This window comes from Cebidichthys violaceus, unplaced genomic scaffold (genome assembly GCF_023349555.1).
Source record: "Cebidichthys violaceus isolate CVI_PGR_0920_01 unplaced genomic scaffold, fCebVio1.0.p SCAF_17, whole genome shotgun sequence".
NCBI lineage: Eukaryota > Metazoa > Chordata > Actinopteri > Perciformes > Stichaeidae > Cebidichthys > Cebidichthys violaceus.
Genome location: NW_027176340.1, coordinates 880,105 through 899,630, shown reverse-complemented (window position 1 = coordinate 899,630; position 19,526 = coordinate 880,105). Strand labels below are relative to the sequence as shown.

General features: G+C 47.4%; 1 protein-coding gene across 2 annotated transcripts in view; it reads right to left on the bottom strand.

Annotated features, from left to right (window-relative positions):
* iqsec1b (IQ motif and Sec7 domain ArfGEF 1b) overlaps positions 1 to 19,526 on the bottom strand; it is a 133,587-nt gene that overhangs the window by 74,091 nt on the left and 39,970 nt on the right. For both annotated transcript variants that reach the window (XM_068711863.1, XM_068711864.1), the window contains exon 2: positions 10,515 to 10,622. In XM_068711863.1, the coding sequence (XP_068567964.1) occupies positions 10,515 to 10,622 (108 nt within the window). The remainder of the gene's footprint in view (positions 1 to 10,514; positions 10,623 to 19,526) is intronic.

The window sequence follows — 19,526 nt, the reverse complement described above, 5'->3', positions numbered from 1 at the left end:
AATGAGTACAAATTAACATGGTAATTTGTTGACGCTGGAACACGACACGTCGCGCCTTAATGAATGTCTTAAATTGAAGCAGCCACTGCTAACGTTGACAGTCGGGAGGAGGTGCCGCCGTCGGAGCAAGTTAATGGCTTCCTTGCTTCGTCGTTTGTGGTTTTGGAACAGATATAGTTTTGTGTTATTCCGACATACAGCGACTGGTTTGTGTCACATTCATCAGCTACACCACCTTGCAGAGTTTAGGGATCGCTTGATCCCCCGTCAAGGCCTCTCGTGGGAAGAGCTGTCAGGGGTGCAGCTAATGACGGCTATATAGGAGAACAGAGCTCCTGATCAGGCTGAATGTAGGTGTAGTTTGAAAGGAGGAGTCATTAGAGGGGGGTGCCTCAGCGTATCGAGCTGATCGAGTGCTGTTGGCCGTTATAAATGTACCACGCTATGTTCAGAGAAGGACTGGGGCGCTACTGTTAACGCCAACCGTGTTCAAACGACAGCAAATGCCGTCATGCATTTGGACAATCTCCTACCCCCCCCCCCCCCCCCCCCCCCCCCACCCATCCCCCAGCATCGCAGGAAAACAACACGCCGTGCCTGCAGAAAAATCCAATATGTTGCCCTGTTCCAAAAAGCTGTGCTGAAACGCAGTAAGTGAATACGCTGGGATCACATTTCACCCGCTACCCTCCCAGATGGCCCCTAATCTCAAATTACAAGCTGCTTCCAGACAGCCGCAGAAAACGAAGAGTCCCGTACTTCGGAGTGGTCTTCCGTACCCACCTTCAGGAATAACCGCTGAGCACAACTCATTAATGCATAAATGAAAAGGAGATCAGTTACAATGTGGACACAGTGTGGGTGGCCCTTCCTCCCTATTGTTAAAAAATGGAACTTTAACATCTTAAATCATCGCGCAGATAATAGCAGTGAAAGAGGCTCCTCCAGTTACAAGAACGAATTGATGTTTCACACGGAGAAGGGGAAATTGCTTTTTCCATGGTGCCCATCTAAAGAGCAGAAAACAGAACAAAAGTTCACAAGACAGTGAACGCCTCCGCTGGATCTCTGCGGTCACGTTGCCTTCATTGTCAGCGTTCAGGTAATAACTGTACTAAAGTGGAGCCGTCTGCAGCACCGATAGGAGGGGAAAACAACCATTTTTCTGTGATTTGCTCATTTTAATGTGACTTCTCTGGGCAGCGACCACTTCGGCGTGGGCGCTGAACATATTGTGTCAGTAACACCGGCTGGGCATTCGCTAAAAGTCTGGAAGGCAACACATTGCGGCGTTTTATCTTCGCCGTGCTCTTCTGATGTGGAGCAGTTTCTATGTCATCTGGTCGGGGGTAATGAAGAGAATGCGGAAGGGGGGGGGGGATCAATGCTGCTGCTGGCCAGCAGTGCGGCTCACTCTGCAAACACCCTCGCAGTTCCCAGCAGTGCCAACCGCCGGCCCAAAAAGTCTCATTCAACGCTGAGGACTCCCAAGAGGAGCGCAGGAAAAACTATCTGGCGGAGCCAAATTCACCATCGATTGGCTTCTGCCCATCACAGAGAGAGAGAGGGGGGGAGAGAAAGGGAGGGAGGGAGGGAGGGAGGGAGGAGGAGGCCAGATGAGCCGGGAGCTGCTCGGAGGGGCTTAACTGGAAATAAAAACACAATGATGACGTGAAAAGAGACGGATTCCATCCAGCCTGTGCAGACAGGAGGGTCATTTAATCTCTCCACCCTCCATCCTGTCCTGTGAGTGTGCTTGAGAAGTTAATAGTGATGCTATCAACACACGAGCTTTTCATTGGGAGGGTGTCGAGCTCCCACAGTCGGTGATACCGCACGCTACAGGTTGGACTCGAGGCTGGGTCGAGTTTCTAAAAAAAAAAAGACAAGGACTTAGAATAAGTGAGTCCAAACCCAACACTCAGCATCCGCCCAGCGAGCAATAGGTTTTTAAAGACCCGCCCACAGCGACACATTACAAATGGCTTTAATTCAGCCTTAATGTGATTGGGAGCTATAGCGTCCCATATATGCCACCTAAACGCTCAAAGATCCTCATGTAAATACATTCGTCGCCGAATGAGGTGATGAGCCCACAAAGTATTGCAATATTTATATATCTGTAGTATTATGTATCTGTTATTCTTTACACAGTTCTGAAACATTTTAGTGTTGAATTTTGACTCCAACTCTGAGGACAATTCCTACAAATCCTGAATCCACCAGGACTGAAATACTCACTTCGGTGCTGTGTTGGTGGAGCTTTACACGGTGTCATCAGTCGCATTTATTGTTTTCAAAGATTTCTTCTGTTTTCTTTCTGTTGACTTTGTGCTCTTTGGTGTCTGAAGGTCTGGCTGATTGTAGGATCCGTCTGGTGGTGAAAGCTTAACCCAAGAACACTTTACCCCCCAAGAGCCAAAGTCATGACATCACACAACTATCTCCCAGTCTGCATCTCTTCCAACCAGCTGGTTGTGGAAAAAGGCCATCCTCCAGATGTGCAGTTGTTTCCTTCAGCTCTCCTTAGAGAGTTTCAATGGAGCTGCATCGCTAGGCAACAGCTTGGGTCCACGTTTACTTCCTGTTAGCTCACGAACACGGCAACAGGAAGTAAACGGGGACAGATTTAGAAACCTTTACTTTGTCTATTGTCTCATCATGTGGATTCAGCATTTTTTTTAGTACTGAACTAATAGTAAATATTATCATCATTACAATCAAGCAATTGCTAATCAGTGTCCAGCATGAACCAATACAGGCTGGTCTCTATTAAATGACATTTGTTTGGGGTGGAAACATTTGTAAATTAAATGCTTTTCTTTGATGTTATTTTTCTTCTACCAATCTATTTTTAGTTATGCCACAACCTCAATACATATTGTTGCAATGCTCATAGTTTGATGCTAGTTGTTCATAGTTTGTTACAAAGTTAAAGGAAGACGTGGACGATTGAATTCCATGTCTCAGGAATTTCTGAAAATATAATAATTTATCAAATTGTTTCTTTTCCTCAAACTAATGTGTGAACAAGAAGAATGCATCGTGACATTCACTGCTTTTTGTTTGGTGTCTTAAAAGACGTTAGCAGACACCTGCATCTGCTCTGGGATCAGATCAGCTTCATCACCAGACGGTCTAGTAGTCGATACGCACCGCATCCGACCCCGCCGTCCCCCCAACAACGGAGCGAAGTCGTTCCCCGTTCCTCCGAGATCGCCTCACGTTCACTCGCCGATGGATCTGTGTGAAGCTCCACGTTACCTTTTCTCTGACAGCAGCAGCAGAGCCGATCGGACGGGAATTCATTATCGGGTGAAAAACAGTATCGCCGCTACAAAGGGGAGCTCGGAGCGGCGGAGTGCTGGTGATGGAGTGTGTGTTGTGGGAACGTACATCATCCCGAATTCATCAAGGGAAACCGGTAAACACGAAGGAAGCAACAGCCAACAGCATCAACAGCATATTCAAACACGGGCAGATCAGGACATGTGAGAGAATAAACTCCAAGCAGTTTGATTTAAGAAGCTGAGAAAGGTAGTTCTACATCAGCTGTCACAGTTTAAAGGATAGAACACGGACAAGCACGACACGGACGATCTGATGGTGTTCACAAAGGACAATACTTGAGTGTGTGGCTGTGAGCCAAAGAGAAACATGGCGCTCACTCGGTGCCACAGAAGTAGGCCCAGAGGGAGGCTGAAGGAGCCACTATGTAAATATTCTGGGCATTTATCTACGAGGATCCGGCTCGGAACCGACGGAGCGGTGAAACGTGCTCCAGAAACTCCCAGTGTGACTCCTGCCGGCGAGCTCCGCCTCCCAGCAGGGCTGAGGATTGGACTCTCACACATCCACGCTCGGCAGGCTGCATCATGGGGCTGTTGGCCGAGCTCGCACACCCACCCACCCACACACACACACACACCCACACCCACACACCCACACACACACACACACACACACACACACACACACTCAGTCAGTCAGTCAGTCAGTCAGTCGCGCGTCCTCTCACGGCCCGTGGAAAGTTAATTAACTGCCTTTTTGGAGGCGTCAGGCCCGTGATGGTGATGAATTAGCGCTCCTTCCCTCCCACCGCCGGCGGCTTTAGCCCGGAGGGAAGGAGCGCTGCAGTCTGCTCGGTCCCCCGTACGGCAGTACATTAACTAACTCCCATACGGGCAGGAGACTACGGCTTCGGGAGACGGGGAGGGAAATTAACAGACAAGGAGTCAATAATTGAGATAACAACAAACAAAGCCATTAGCGGGGAATCAAGGATGCTCGTTAGTTTCTCTTACTTTAAGAGCCCCAAACAAAGCAGACGTTTCTGTTTCTGTTCTGGTGAGGATGTGGGGAGATAATGAGGATGCAGCTGCAACAGAGCAATTAAATCTTTTATCCTACTACATCCTTTCTATTTAATTCCCATGAAGAAAAGCAAAACGTGAACTCTGGCTGAAGAGCAGAGTGAAACAGATGCAGGAGACTTTGTTGTGCAGTGGAACCTGAGACACTCGGTTCAGTGGGTGGTCTCCATCAGGAGTCGGCTGAGCGTGCAGCGAGGCCTCGACAGCTGGCCCACCTCTCTGGAAGGTCTCTGGGCCCATCTTCATCTCGTTATCTCGCCTGGCTGAGCGAGAGGAGTCCTTGTGTTAGTCTGCGTAGAGAACTGTTTAAATAAGAGGCATGAAACGTGCACAAAATCAAGCTTCCCATACGTTGACCGAGTCGTGGCGGCGAGTCAGAGTGACGACCGTTAGGGATGTTCCACCAACCGACGATCTGGGTCGAAGCCAAAGTTGTGAAAATATGAAGGAAGGTGTTTTTCTGCAGTAACTCCGTCATCCCAGCGCTGATGGAGAATGTGTTTGGGACGGAGTAGAGTCACTATATGACATCGATGTTGTAAACAGCAAATCTATGTAGTAACCGGCGGACAAAAGCAAGTCTACATTAGCCGCTATCAGCAAACTCCTGCCCGGAGCTAAGCGTCTCATGTTAACGGGAGGTGCCATTAAATTCACATTATGATGCTGTATTCAAGCTGTATTCAGTTCAATTCTAACGGTGTCCTGCTTTGTTCAAATGTCATGTTTTGGAGAGAAACTCAAATGAAAATCATTTCATTTGACCTCGTTGAACACAGCAGTTCTACCGCTGCCTTGATGGTTCAGTGTTTATTGTGTGACTCTGAACTGACCCTTTAAGGTGAAATGACTGTTTCTGTCAATGGAGTCCGGTGGCTTTAAAGAGAGCGATACAATCGCTTCGAAAGGGGGCCGTCGTCTCCACAAGTTCCATTGACTGTGGATGACTACCTCACACGGCCCCACTTCAAAACTGTCCCTTTCAGGAACTACTGACGCCAGAAACTGAAACGTAAAACCGGTCGGTTCAAACTGGAGTGAGTGGAGAAAACACAGACAACATCACACAACTGGTTCTACAGAAGAACACGCCCTGGTTCAAACATGACGTATGGAATCAGTGGACTCTGTGAATCTATTCGTCGTCTTCCCGTTGCTCAGACAAGAGACCAGCGTTATAAGAACCTATAAGTACTGCAGGGACTCACAACTATAACAACTCACTGCTCTCAGCGCCGGCCACCCAATGCGGTGCAGGAGAATACTTCTGCTTGTGTTCAAATGAATGCAACTGGGGCAGAGTATTCACGGAAATCTATAAATATTCCCCCAGCTCCAGTGACAGGCATTGTGGTTATTTATAAACCCCATCCGGCTGAATGTGCCGAATGCCGCGTCACGATCCCAAACAATCACGCAGATGCAAGCGACGATCAGCAACTTCTTCTTTTTTGTTGTTCAGCTCCGGCAACACGCAGAAAATTGAACATGATTTTTTTTTTTTTTTTTTAATTCCAAACAAAACAATAGCTGCTTCCAAGACGGAGAAAGGAGACGGTGGCTTCATCATCATCATCATCATCATCATCCTGAGTCACGCTCTGGTGTCCTGAATGACGGCAATTCAATCTCAGAGCAGGTAAAGACAAGTTGTTTGTGTTTAGATGCTGGGATGACAAGCGTCTGTGCAACAGAGACAGACCGAGGACAGAGTGGAGACATGAGCCACCGACAGCTTTAATGATGCAGGGCTGCGATTTGGGAGGAGACGGATACATCGGCGAACATCAAAGTGTGGCTGGATGACATGAAGGCACATTCCACTGAGTGCTGTGAGGCTAACACTGCCTGCGTGCTGATCACACACACACACACACACACACACACACACACACACACACACACACACACACACACACACACACACACACACACACACGTTCATATTGCCACTCCCATTCCACTTCAGAGGCGAGGCAGCGCAGACATTTGTCAAGGGTATGGAGTAAACCAGCCGCTCGCTAAGCATCTCGGCACAAAATAATGCCAACCTGAGCCAGGGGCAATTTAATATTTTGTTGCATCAGGCTGTCCGTGGACTGAATTATGCAACTTCGGACCAATAGCAGGATTTTTGTCCCGAAACGGACGCGCAGTAAAGCCCTGAGAGGCAAGACGAAAAACTGCTGATTGTTTCTTAGTTCGTCCTGACGAAGTCAGAAACTGACTCTGCACAAGACCTTTAAGACTTTTAAGTTATTCAAATGATCCCTACCGAGCCAGGCGGCAACCTCCGGGTCTGAAACGTGAAGCAATGAGCCTTAAAAACGTGCGTTCTCTCTAGTGTCCACCAGGGGGCGACTCCTCTGGTTGTATAGAAGTCTAGTCTAAAATGACTCTACTTCTCTCTTGATTTATTCCCTCAGTAAACATTGTAAACATGAGTTTATGGTCTCAATCTCTAGTTTACAGTCTTCTTCAATACAGCATGATGTTCATTTAGTACATTATGGTCCGTTTAGAGTCAAACAGACCATAAAGCAGGGGATGATTTAGGGGCGGGGCTACACAGTGACTGACAGGTCTCTAACACGGCGTTGTCCGGTCCTGGAGTTCTCTTAGAACTTTAACTCTTTCACAGTGTGCTTTCAGTTCATAAAAGTTATTTATAGTCATTTCGGTCTCCTAAAAATGTCTGATTTAGCGTTTGGTTGTGCTACGTTCCACCCTCTCGGGTCACTTCTGGTTGCAAAAAGCCAAAATGGTGAGGGCCAAGAAACAAAGATGGCGACAGTCAAAATGCCGAAAATCAAGGCTTCAAAGCAGCTGTCCAAAAAAAAAACAATGGGCGACTAAATCCACTTCTTATATTCAGTCTGTGTTGAACATATCCTGAAATATCCAGATGCAAAGTCATACAAAACCAAATCTGAGGCACGATAATCAGAAGGTCCCTCATCTAACATTTTACAGTCTTACAAAAGATATGTCAGTCCTGCTTACAGATGCAGATTTATTGTAAACACAGCAATATGCACAAAGGCATCAATAACCACGCACACTGGGCCAAAGAACAACAGCAGAATGAACAGAGGAGACAGTTTAATTTCACCACCAATGTCCTCATCGTAGAAGACAAACAACTGCATCAGAGGTTGGTGTTGCGACTACCTGGGGCAACGCCACGGAGGCGGTTCAGACTTCATTAGACATGCACGGCTCGCTCCTCGAGACAAGAGCAAGGAGAAACAAAAAGAACAAATTAGCATAGCTGCTTTCCCAACAGTCCTGAGAGGCAGAAAAACAGATGTTTGTGGGAGAACCATGGTCAGACACAGATGCTTAACAAGAAGACATGGCTAAAGAAGCTGTCTGACAATCAACGTTCCAAGCTTAGGCAATGAGTCCCGGCTTCTGGATTTCGACATCACGTCTGTATTTGAGTAGATGTCTTCACCGGTGCATTTGATTTTGAAGAACCTCCGATACCCGGAGAGGTTGGAAGGACCTACGTCTCTTAGTGTGCGTTGTTTTCCACGTTCACCTTCCTCTATGATGGCAGGCTGTTTGACCCACCTTCGAGTGCTGTCATTCAGATTGGGTACAAACACTTCTGCCTCAGATGAACCTTTGTAACCGACTGTACGCCATCTACAAATATCTGACCACTATCAGTGCAACTCTGTGTTCTAATGCTACACGTCAAATACAACACTTTGGGGACTTCGTCTGATAGTTTGAACGCATGACAGTAGAGGCCGGTGACAGCTTGAGATCGGCGGTGCAGACGGTAAGAGAGCAAACGGAATGAAACTGAACCCCGACCAGGTGTGCTCTTTGTTGGGTCCGTTAGACGTTCCTCAGACGAGGTGTGAAAGTGACCCCGGACTCGTCGTGGTGTCCACCTCCGTAGACGGGGCTCTACGTGGATGAGACTCTGACGGGAGGGAGACGGTAACATCGGTTTACAAGTTACGCAGATCGCTGCCTGCTTTCTAGTTCACACAACTCCACACCTGCTGATGGAGCACAGACCGGACGTCACACCACCGGGGAGAGAACGTATCGGCAAACACAAAGGCCGACGATAACCGCGCTGACAGCGGATAGTGGGAGGCTTCAGTCGCCCTCAAGGAGGAGAACACAAGCACCTTCCACTGAGGTGCTCTGGTAAAATGAAGGTCTGTGTGATCTCACAGTTTGACTCTCCGTGAATCCTCTGACAAAGACTTCCTTTGATAGACGTCAACTGATGTAAGAATGTTTCGTAAAGAGCAGGATCACCAGGAATCTACTCGTACCAGACCAGAACAGAGAGAGGCTGTTCTTATCTTTTACCTTTTTTTTTCCCTGCTGCTGACACATTTAATCTCATCTCCCAAATATAAGAAGCCCAATGGTCTGAAAAGCTGCCCGGCCGTGTGGCAGCGTGTCGCTTCACAGTGTGATTTCACCGGCGGCGTGTCGCTTCCTCGCCGCCTCTCGGGGATTTTAACATAATTGCGTTCATTATCCAATCTCCACACCTACCTCCTATTGTAAGTGCCGGTGTGACCCCAAGCGTCATTCGGGACGCAACCCCCCCCCCCCCGGGTATTTGTAATTGATGTGCCCTCCTTAAGATTCCCCTGCAAAATGCTTCCTAACAGAGCGGGACAGCTCAAGACCTCGCCGTCATCACAAAGTGTTCAGCGCTCCTTCTTCATCTCCGCGGCTAATTAGAATCAATAAACACGGTGAACAAACACGGCTCATTAGGGCTTTCACCATCTCCTTCCTCCCCCGGCAAGAAGCCTATAGAGTGGCATCTCCTTAGAGTCGCTCGGTGCTGGATGCTCGACAGATACAGTGGCGTCAAGAATAAGAATCCTTTTGAAATTGACACGAGGCTTTTGAAGCCCGCGTCCCACTGCTCAGCGCTCTCAGGGTTTTCATCTCTCCCCACCATCTCTGCTCATTTGCCGAGGAGCTCTCAGGGCCTCGCTGAGCAGCTGTAATGAACGCCGAGGAAAAAGGACACGGACAGCCAGGCGGGGCCTTACCGCGCTGTGTGTGTGTGTGCGTGCGTGCGTGCGTGCGTGCGTGCGTGCGTGCGTGTGTGTGTGTGTGCTGTCGAGATGCTTCATGCAAACACCGATCCACACCCGGCCGGCGGCAGCGCAGCACCGGCTCGTCGCTCATTCGTCCCGAGATATGTTGCGACTCTCTCTGCCGGCTCCATCGCACAAAAAGTAGTCCCTCCCTCCCTCCCCCGCTGCGCCTCTTCTTCGCGTCTGTGGCTGTGATGAGTGTTGTTCATTTTCTGTCTGAGTGGATTGTGGAGGACCGAGGAGGCCACCCTGCCAGCTTGCGCGCAGCGGGCGGTGGAAGTATTCACGAGGAGAAGAGAAGAGAAAGGCAGACGAACAACAGAACGCCTCACCAGCGGCGCGGGGAATGGAGTCAGACATAAACCGTAAACCGGCTCCAGGACCGAAGCCGTTGGGATGAGTCGCCTGATCGCGTAGCGGTCGGATATATTTCATGGTCAAAGGAGCGGCTAAAAAACGGCAGATAAACATTTAATTAGCCGTAAACTCTTCACAATAAAAGCATGCAATATGTTTGTTAATATTTCATCCTCCCTGCACTGTTAGTAGACTTGTGTTATTGAAGAGGAGCTGATATCAAAGCTACACTAGTTCAGTGATGAGCACATATTCCTATAACTTCTTCACAATCAAAGCCCCAGTTATCTCTGCTGCTTACTTTTACTCTGAATTAGTAGAATTGTTTCATTGAAGAATAGCTGCTAACAACGTTTTTCAAGGAACGAAACCAGGAAATGTTGAGTTCTCATCAGCAGTAACTCAACAGGACTCAGACAGCCCCGGTTTTCCTCGTCCTCCCCCGTGGGGGGGGGGCAAGAGGTTCGAGACCTATGTTTGATAAATTGTCCGTATTGTTGTCCTCACGTTGTCCACAACTCACTGAAATCCAGACTCAACGCGAGCGAGGCCACCCCGGCATGGCGTCCGGCTGATCCTCTGGTAGTTGGAGCGTTCTGGCTCGATGGTGTGACGAAGTGTAACCTGTGAGACCGTGAATGCACCTAGAAAGTTGTGATCTCACTGTAGAGAAAAAACAAAACCTTTGATTTACCCGAAAGATGCAGACTTCCATTTGCGACAGGGGTAACTTCTTCTACAGGGTGGGGCGACGAGGGTCAGAGGGACCTCCGAGACTTCTACGGGCAGTGAGGCGTGTCGCCTGCAACACAGAAAGACACAACGCACACCTCATCAAGTTCAAGACAACAGAACACAGCAGTGCATTTCCATTCACAATCACACAGCAGAGGGACGCCGAGGCCCGTCGGCACGCCGCCTCTCCCACCGAGCCGAGCGCCGCATTTGGCAGAGCGAGAAAGAGAGATTACTTTTGTCCACCGCCCGCAGCATTCTAATGCCTCCAAATCAGGGCCGGGAACTCTCATGTATGCATCATCACAACGGGCTGAATCAGCACTCAGGGCTCAGTGCAAGGTGGGGGGGGGGGGGAGAGATGCAGGAGATGAGACATGATCGGAATGTACCGGGCCAAGTGTAATGTGAGACGGAGGCTGTGGAGAACAGATAGGAACAGGAAGGAAGCACGAGACAAGAGGAAGCAGAGGAGGAATGATTTTCTGTTATCTCGCTTCTTAGCATAACGACCTTCTTCACGTCTCTGAAGCTCCAGCGCAGGAACCTGGGATCACAGGGAAACCGGTAGATAACGGCGACGCAGAAACAAACCGGTAAAGAGCTCCGATACGCTCCGATACGTCGGTTAAATATTAGAGACGGGACCGACCCGATCAGACATTTGCATCGGGGTTCCGACATGCGGAACTCACGACCGAGGTCACCGAGATATGTAAATATGTAAATATGTAATAACGGCGGAGGATGAGTCTCCGGCTGCAAATAACCGCTTGATCGACACTTCAAACCCCCTGCAGAGCCTGTATTCACGTTTGTCGGTCGACCCAATCGGACCACTTTAGTACAATTTAGATTGAGTGTCTTTTCGTGAGAACCTGGATTAATAAACCTGCTGTTTGTTTTATCACAATGATGCTTCTTCCGGCTCAATCAACAGGCGGCGAGTGTCATTCGTGGTGCTCTCAATAAAGATTGATTAAAACGCTCAACCCCAGTGTGTGTGTGTGTGTGTGTGTGTGTGTGTGTGTGTCTCCACGTTGTTGCTTTGAGCTGATCAGATAGCGTAGATATTTATTTCACACTTCTTGCACATTTATTTCAAATATTCACTTTGAGTCGTGGATCTGCCCTCTTTCAAAGTTCTCTCCGGTCTTTTGAACTCGTGTTCAGCTGATTGCTGCGTTGCACTTCATCTCAAGTTCCTCTGAAACGTTAAAGGAGTTGCCATAGCAATTTGCTCTCCTGTTCCTGTTTTCAATGTGAAGTCTACTCGACCTACAGTTCAAATCAATTGTTTCGGCATACATTTGGAAATTTTGTGCAATAATAGAGCAATGAAATATCGGAGTTTTGACCCAGATATCACATCAAAAATGAATAAAGTGGATTGCTGCATCTTTAATAATCATGATTATATATACATTGAGGTTTGGGGGATAAACAGTGATGATCTCTGAGATAAGTGTATCTCCTGCAGACCTGTGTATAAACTGTGTCACAATGAAGAGTTCATCTGATAAACGCCGGATGTGTTCTCTCTGATAGAGACACAAAGAGATCAAACCACGACGCTATGTGCATGTGCATGTGTGTGTGTGTGTGTGTGTGTGTCTGATCTACTTCACACTGTGTAGACGGGGACCCAAGGACATGCAGTGGTGCAATTTGGACATTAATAAGCTTTGAATACACAGCGCTCTGTGCAGCAGTGGGGGCGGAGCTTTCAGGGCAGCGGGGCTCGTTGCGTGCAGTACACGCTTAAACTGCAGGGCTGCAATCAGGACGTGTTAGCCTAGCTTAGCATAAAAAAACGGAAGCACCGGGAGAACAGCCAACGCATGTGTTAAAGCTGCATTCTCTCTAGTGCCCACCAGGGGGCGACTCCTCTGGTTGTATAGAAGTCTAGTCTAAAATGACTCTACTTCTCTCTTGATTTATTCCCTCAGTAAACATTGTAAACATGAGTTTATGGTCTCAATCTCTAGTTTACAGTCTTCTTCAATACAGCATGATGTTCATTTAGTACATTATGGTCCATTTAGAGTCAAACAGACCATAAAGAGGGGATGATTTAGGGGCGGGGCTTCACCAAAGCATCACTACGTCACTCCTCCTCCTCATTATTCCAAACATGGTAACTTATGTTCACTCTGCTTCACGTATTGACAGGACAACATTGTCTTACGGTTCAATTCAAGCATTCTAACAAATGACCACTGCTGGAGGAGAGTCAACTGTGTTTGGGACAAATGTTGGGAACATAAATAAAACACCTAAAGCTCTGAAGCTCTGCCGGCAAAAACCAGATGCTCACATCTGTCTGGGACTTCACCGCTCGTCATCTGGCAATCAAAGAGCGTTTCATTTAGTCTCGACAAGCTCATAAACCTTGAAGGCGGACGGCCGAGGGAGAGTTAACTTTACGAGGGTTGGTCAAGGCCGATATAAAGAACGACCATTGAAGAGATCGCTCCGATCAGCCAGAGACAAAAAGAACAAGACAGTGTGTGTGTGTGTGTGTGTGTGTGTGTGTGTGAGGAATAACAATGACGGGTCGGCCTTCTAGGGATGATGATTTCGGAGAGGGATACTCGGTTTAGCGTGGTCTCACTCTCTCACCAACAGGCACCGGTACTCTGGCCAACCCCTCCGACAGGCCCGTCAGATTAACCCTGTGATCGATGAGGGAACTTCAGTTCCTTTAGGTTTTTACTCTCACATCATGTTGAGTTGGATTAAAGAGAGTATTCATTGAGGAAAGAAGTCCTACTGAACTACTTTGAAGTAATACTCAGCACCATATTCTTATGAGTAACTTTCATAATCAAACACTTTATGAACTTAATGAGATTTAATATCTCATCTCATCTTCATCAGCTGATCCGTGGATCGGGTCTCGGGGTCAACAGCTCCAGCAGGTGGACCCCCAACCTTCCCTTTCCCGGTGCCACATCAGCCAGCTCTGACCGGGGTGATCCCGAGGCGCTCCCAGGACCAGTTTGGAGGTCTAGTCCCTCCACCTGGTCCCGGGCCTCCCTGGGATTACTTTGGACAGGTATTCACGTACGTACAGTACAAAGGGGGTGACGCTGTGCCAGAGCGGCGTGAAATGAAACATCCCGAATGAAACTTTCTCAACTGTTAACCACAACAGCTAAACTTGAATTAACAGCTCATTAATTTACGGCGCATTGGGAGTACCGCCACGTTTCCATCGCTGCAGTAATCAGGGAGCATCAGGAGACACCGGCCGAGGCAGAAAGGGCACACAGTGTGTGCTTCATCATCGCTTCCAACGCCGAGGACCAAGCTTTTCTGAGTTTCATCGTTAATATTTTACATTTTGTTGATATGCAAACTGTAAGTAGTGCTCAGCATCCACATGCACGCTCGTTAATAATATTACCGCGTTGTATACGAATACAAAACGTGATCTAACCTCTACAGCGTCGATCGTAAACCCTTGAACTCATTGCGATTTGATGCGGCTCGTGATGGGAAGGCCCTGAGTCAACAGCAGCATGCCAGATGGAGGAACTTGCCCCAAGGACAAATGGGTTGTGCTCTTTGGCGACCCAGAGCTGCCAGTAATAATCTCTCATCCATGGAGGTTAAGTCCTGGATGGAGATTTCCCACCGCCTGCCACATAAGCTTCCTGTTATCACTGGAGTGCAGGTTCTCTGCTTACATAAAGCCAATCTCTAAACACCCGGGCCCCCAAAACTTCTGGACTGTCAGAGGGGCTGGCAAAGTGGTTTCAAGGACTAATTGAGCTTAATAATGGCTCTTATGCTGGAAAAACACACACACACACACACACACACACACAGAGTCAAAGTCATTACAGACACACTTTGTCTGCTTTTTATTAGTTCTCAAAATAACAGTGAGCTTAAGTTTGGTGTTAAGTAAAGCAGATGTACTGTCACTGTGGTGTAATTGACGTAGAGATAAAGTATTCATTACTCACTGAATAAACCTTGTAGTGATTAACAGTAACAGTAACGTGAATACACTTCACCCAATGATCTCTTGCAGCTCTACCACGTCTTCTTAGACTTAGACTAAGACAGGGTTCATGTCTAGTTTTAATTTAATACATGAGACACAAACCGTGTCTTCTACGTTCCTCTATGAGGCCTTCAAAGCGCTGCTCAACAGCCGCCATGTTGACAGCTTACAGTAAATAACTGTCAAATGAGATTTTTTTTTTCTTCCTCGCCAAAGTTAGCATCCCAGCTACTATAACGTGAATTACAGACGTACCTTGCCTACCAAGCTAGCTAGCGTTAGCTGGTAACTAAGCGTTTGTCGTGCTAACGGTGACTGGCCTCTCCGGGCCTCGCTCTTTCCAAATATGCCTCCCTTACGGCGCCAAAATAACCAAGATGGCGACGGCAAAAATGCCACACTCATGAGCGACATCAGCGCGACTACGTCCGCTTCTCATTCACGGTCCCAGGAGTGGCGGTTGTGTTAGCGAGTGAGCGTAAGTGAGCTAGCAAGGAGTCAATACGGTGCTCACCTCTCTCAACCAGCACCACGGTGCAACCAGGTCGGTTCATCTGGGAGCACAGAGCTGCACCAGCCGTCAGAACCAAGAGCAGCTTCCAGGCGAGGAGGAGAGAGAGACGCCGGGAGTGTCTGAGCCTTCGCTGCAACACGCAGCACTAAGCTAGCGGCCGTGAGAACTTTTTTTTTTCTGTTGACACAAATCCCAGGGACAAACCCCCCCCCCCCACCTCTTCACTTCCTCCTGGTGGATGGGTAGCGTGTGCTTCCGCCCGTTATGTAACGCAGAGTCTGCCGTGTGCTGTGCTTCAAAAAAAAAAGAAAGAAACGGGTTTAAGCGGTTTTGCTTTATATAATGTGTAAAATCCAAATCTTTTTTTTGCCTGATAGGATGCATCGTGTCCCAGAATCTGTAAGCATGCCTGCTCATGGTATTACTCAACAAACATTTAGGGCATGTTTGTCTAAAGTTGGGGATTAGCTACTCGTTTCCATATTAGTCCACTTCCTTCAACTCTTCCGGGAGGAGTCCAGGAACAACAGTCCCTTTGCTCTCGCACAGAACAGCATTAGAGAACGTTATGGAGTCCTGTTCATGACGAGATCAAACCCTTATTTTCTCCAAAGAAGAAAGTGGAACAATGACGAACAAGCGGCGATCTGAGAGTTTTAAACATTGTCTGACATCATGTTGACAGAATCCAATTAACCTTTGCTGCTCCAGCGAGAGGCCGTTGGAAATCAGCTTTGCTAGTAGCGCCCCCCCCCCTCTATCATTCCCTCCATCGCATTTCTCTCATCAGCATCACATCGATGAAGTCTAGAGGGAGAGATGTATTCACCAGCTCCAGTAGTAAATACAAGGATTTCATTATCGATGGATGCCGCTGCACAGCTCACGCCGCCTTAAGAAGAGCGCCGAGGCTACGTAGAGATGAATTATTGCAGTTTACCGCGCTCCTGAGTGACGTGTGCTGGGATCTGTGTTACATTGAAGGATTAGCGCTCAATTGGGCCACTTCGTTTTTCGCCGTGCATCGGCGCCACCGCCGCCGCGGGCTTTGTGCCGATAGGCTGAACGAAGCACTTCAACAGCGCGTTCGTGGCCTATATATCTCCTTATCCCCCCGGGAGCAGATCAAGGAATGGGGAAAAAAAACAAACACACAGGCCTCGTAACACATCCGCATAATCAGGAACGTGGGCTCGTCTGGCTCTACAATTCCTGAAGGATCGGCTAACATACTGGAACAAAACAGAACGTGGAAAAGTCTCTACCGACCGGTTCTCCTCTCATCTATAAAAACGATTATTTGCTTCCGAAGGGAACGTAAACATGGATTACACTCACTGGCAAGACTATTTCCAATCCATAAAGAAGCACATCCTCTGGGCCTGATAACGTCATTATTTAAAATAGTGACATTTTGAACCCAAAAACAGCTTTTCTTCTTTCAATGTGATGGCAATTTATTGGTGGATTCAAAGTGAGAGAGTAAGCTTTGGTGATATTTGCGACGCTGACCACTTGCGAGGTTTCCTGTACAGCAGCATCCACCTTCATAAAACCCTGCTCTGTACACCACCATGCTATAAACTGCTCCACAAAAGAGATCGAAACGTGGTTTGCAGTCCGTCATAAAACAGGACTAGACGATGCAAATAAAGTCGGGCTTTAGGGCAATTCATCCCTTACTCACCCCACTGAGACCATAAACTCATGTTCACAATGTTTACTGAGGGAACAAATCAAGAGAGAAGTAGAGTCATTTTAGACTAGACTTCTATACAACCAGAGGAGTCGCCCCCTGGTGGATACTAGAGAGAATGCAGGTTTTAAGACACTTCCTCATCGGCTTCACTCGGCAGAACGGGAGGTTGCCGCCTGACCACTCCCAACAATCGGGAGAAGAAATGTCAGTCTGGGCCCGTGATTGGTTCAGATGATCGGCCCATATTATACTACCGTTGACAAATATTAAAAACTACAGTTAAACTCGTTTAGCCTCCTGCTTTGGTGTTTTTGTGTTCTCACTGCTAAGCCTTCCTACGGCACGTTGTTGCACCACATCGGTCGAGGTTTTCTTTACACCGGCTTCCCCCTGAAATCACGTGAGCTTTAAGCATTCAAGGGAGTAAACAATTCACAATCTTAAATGCTTAAAATAATCAGAATTTCAAATATTAAATAAGGAAGGAAATGCATTCCATCGTCACGACGATGAACATAGACAGCAGCACTGACGACGTTCTTCATTCTGCCGATCGTTGAACTAAACAACAAACGTTCCCGTTTAAGAGCTTCACGCGTCACATGAACGTTTGTATGAATCTTTCAGGAGTTAATGTAGATGTAAATGTATGCAGCTCAAGAATGTAATATATACAACATTTCTATCGGGACTGCATGAAGACTTAAATGCCTCTGATTCTCTGTCTACCATGTGACGGCACATGGCCACTGACCGCTACCACCCAGTTAACCGTGGCATGCTCCTGCTCACAGAACGGGTCGGGTCAGAATACGGAACACCGCTCCTCTCCCAGCGGTGCTACATTACAGCTGGAATGGTTTAAAACTGGATGCGACCACAGTGTGGGTTGATGCGTTGAAGCGGCCACCACGCCTGGCTCGCTCCGCACCCATGGGAACGAGGAGACGGCAGGAGCGCCAGAGGAGGAAGCGGAGGTTAAGGGTGCAGCCGCTGACAGCCGTGCTGCTCGCCTGCTAAATGACACACCTGGGACACCAGCAGGTCCTGTGGGACTAGCTGTGGAACACAACACAGATACACGGGAGGAGATGCTGCCGACATGCACCACTGACAGTGTGAGAGTAGGGAACGTAGGCATTCCCACCTTAAAAGTTTACAAATGGAATATTTTAAGTGTTTTAGCTTGGTGATCTTAATAGATGGCGAAAAAGTCTTACACACAGGACTCTCACCCAGGACACCGCTGTTCACATCCAATGTGAAACCAAGTCAACGTTGACTTGCTTTATTGTAGTTTTTGTTACGCAACTTCAGTACTTCAGTACGTAACAAAACGCTACTTATTTTAACCCCAACCACGATCTCTTCCTACAACTAACCAAGTACTTTTGTTACCTAAAAATCTAAGTACACCTATGTTTAAAGTTTATTTTGAAAAGGTGCTACGAGTGCAAACTGAACGCCCAAAACGGACTCCAGAGGGTCACCTGGAGCGTCATAGTTTGAAGCTCAGGGCTTCTGACCAAGCGACGGTTCTTCACCAGTCGGGAGAAATATCTGACATCTTTTCACTAACAAGTTGTTGCAGGGAATGTATTAGATTTGTATTAATTTGGACTCGTGTTTCTGGTGAATCAATGAATACAGGTCCAACGGTCTCTATCAACTCCTCGGGGTAACATGTGGTTCTGTAGCTGCTAGATGTTTGACAAAGCTTCTTGCTTCTTAGAGCAGAGTTTGTGGACCGTTTAAACTAAAACAATGAGGATAAGAGGATAAGAGGGTTCTGTAGAGCAGGGTGGCACAACCACAACGAGCCCCATCTCACCATCTGGGTAGCTTGAAGTCCATGGATGTTAATGTCTGTCGCGAACAAAACAAGACAGCGTGGTCAAACAATTAAAGCCGGAACACAGAGTATTGTTGTTGTTACAGAACACTCAAGAGATAACTTTGAATATGAATACGTCCCTGAACCTCAGCTTGTAAAAACATTGAAGTTCTGGAATGCTAAACCATTTGACTGCGGGTCATATTCACATGCATTATTAGTGGCTGCTGCCATTTTACCTTCCCAACAAAGGCAGCAAACTAAATTAGAGTTTGTTACTTGGGGCTCTCATTAAATTGCCATGAAGAGGTAGCGGGACTTTTGGAGAGCTTTGTGTGAAAGCAATGAGAAACATCAAAATGGAATAAGGAGCAGCCTAATTTCCATATAGTGCATTACTGAGGTTATTTGTCTTGTTGAGTAGTATACAGACCAGAAACTATGATCACTTTAGCCGTGTAGAGAAAATGCAGCTAGCAGTGTTGGAATCAGTACGGAAACACAAGCGATCGACCCAAATACAACAATGCATTTAAAGCCTTAAAGGTGTGGATGTGTTGTTGCTACAGATACCAAAATCCAAGATTTAGCTTATAGGAAGTTATCGACTCATTTAAGGTTACCTGTGTTGTCCCCAATAGGAGAACATTGTTCCCAACCTCTAGTTGGTCGACACTCTTTACGATCAGATTACAGCCTGGTGAAGCTGCGTCTACCAAACCACGCTGGCTGTAGCCCACTTTATTTCCTCCAAACCAGTTGAAGGAAACACGACTAATTTCTTCTTTTTTAATGGAAACACAGCTCTGGACATGCTCCGTTCTCCTATCCAGCCCTCTAACCTTTATATGTTCAGGAAAGGACGTCTTCAAGCAGAATCCTAGTTGCTAATCAGAGTATTTTTTTGCC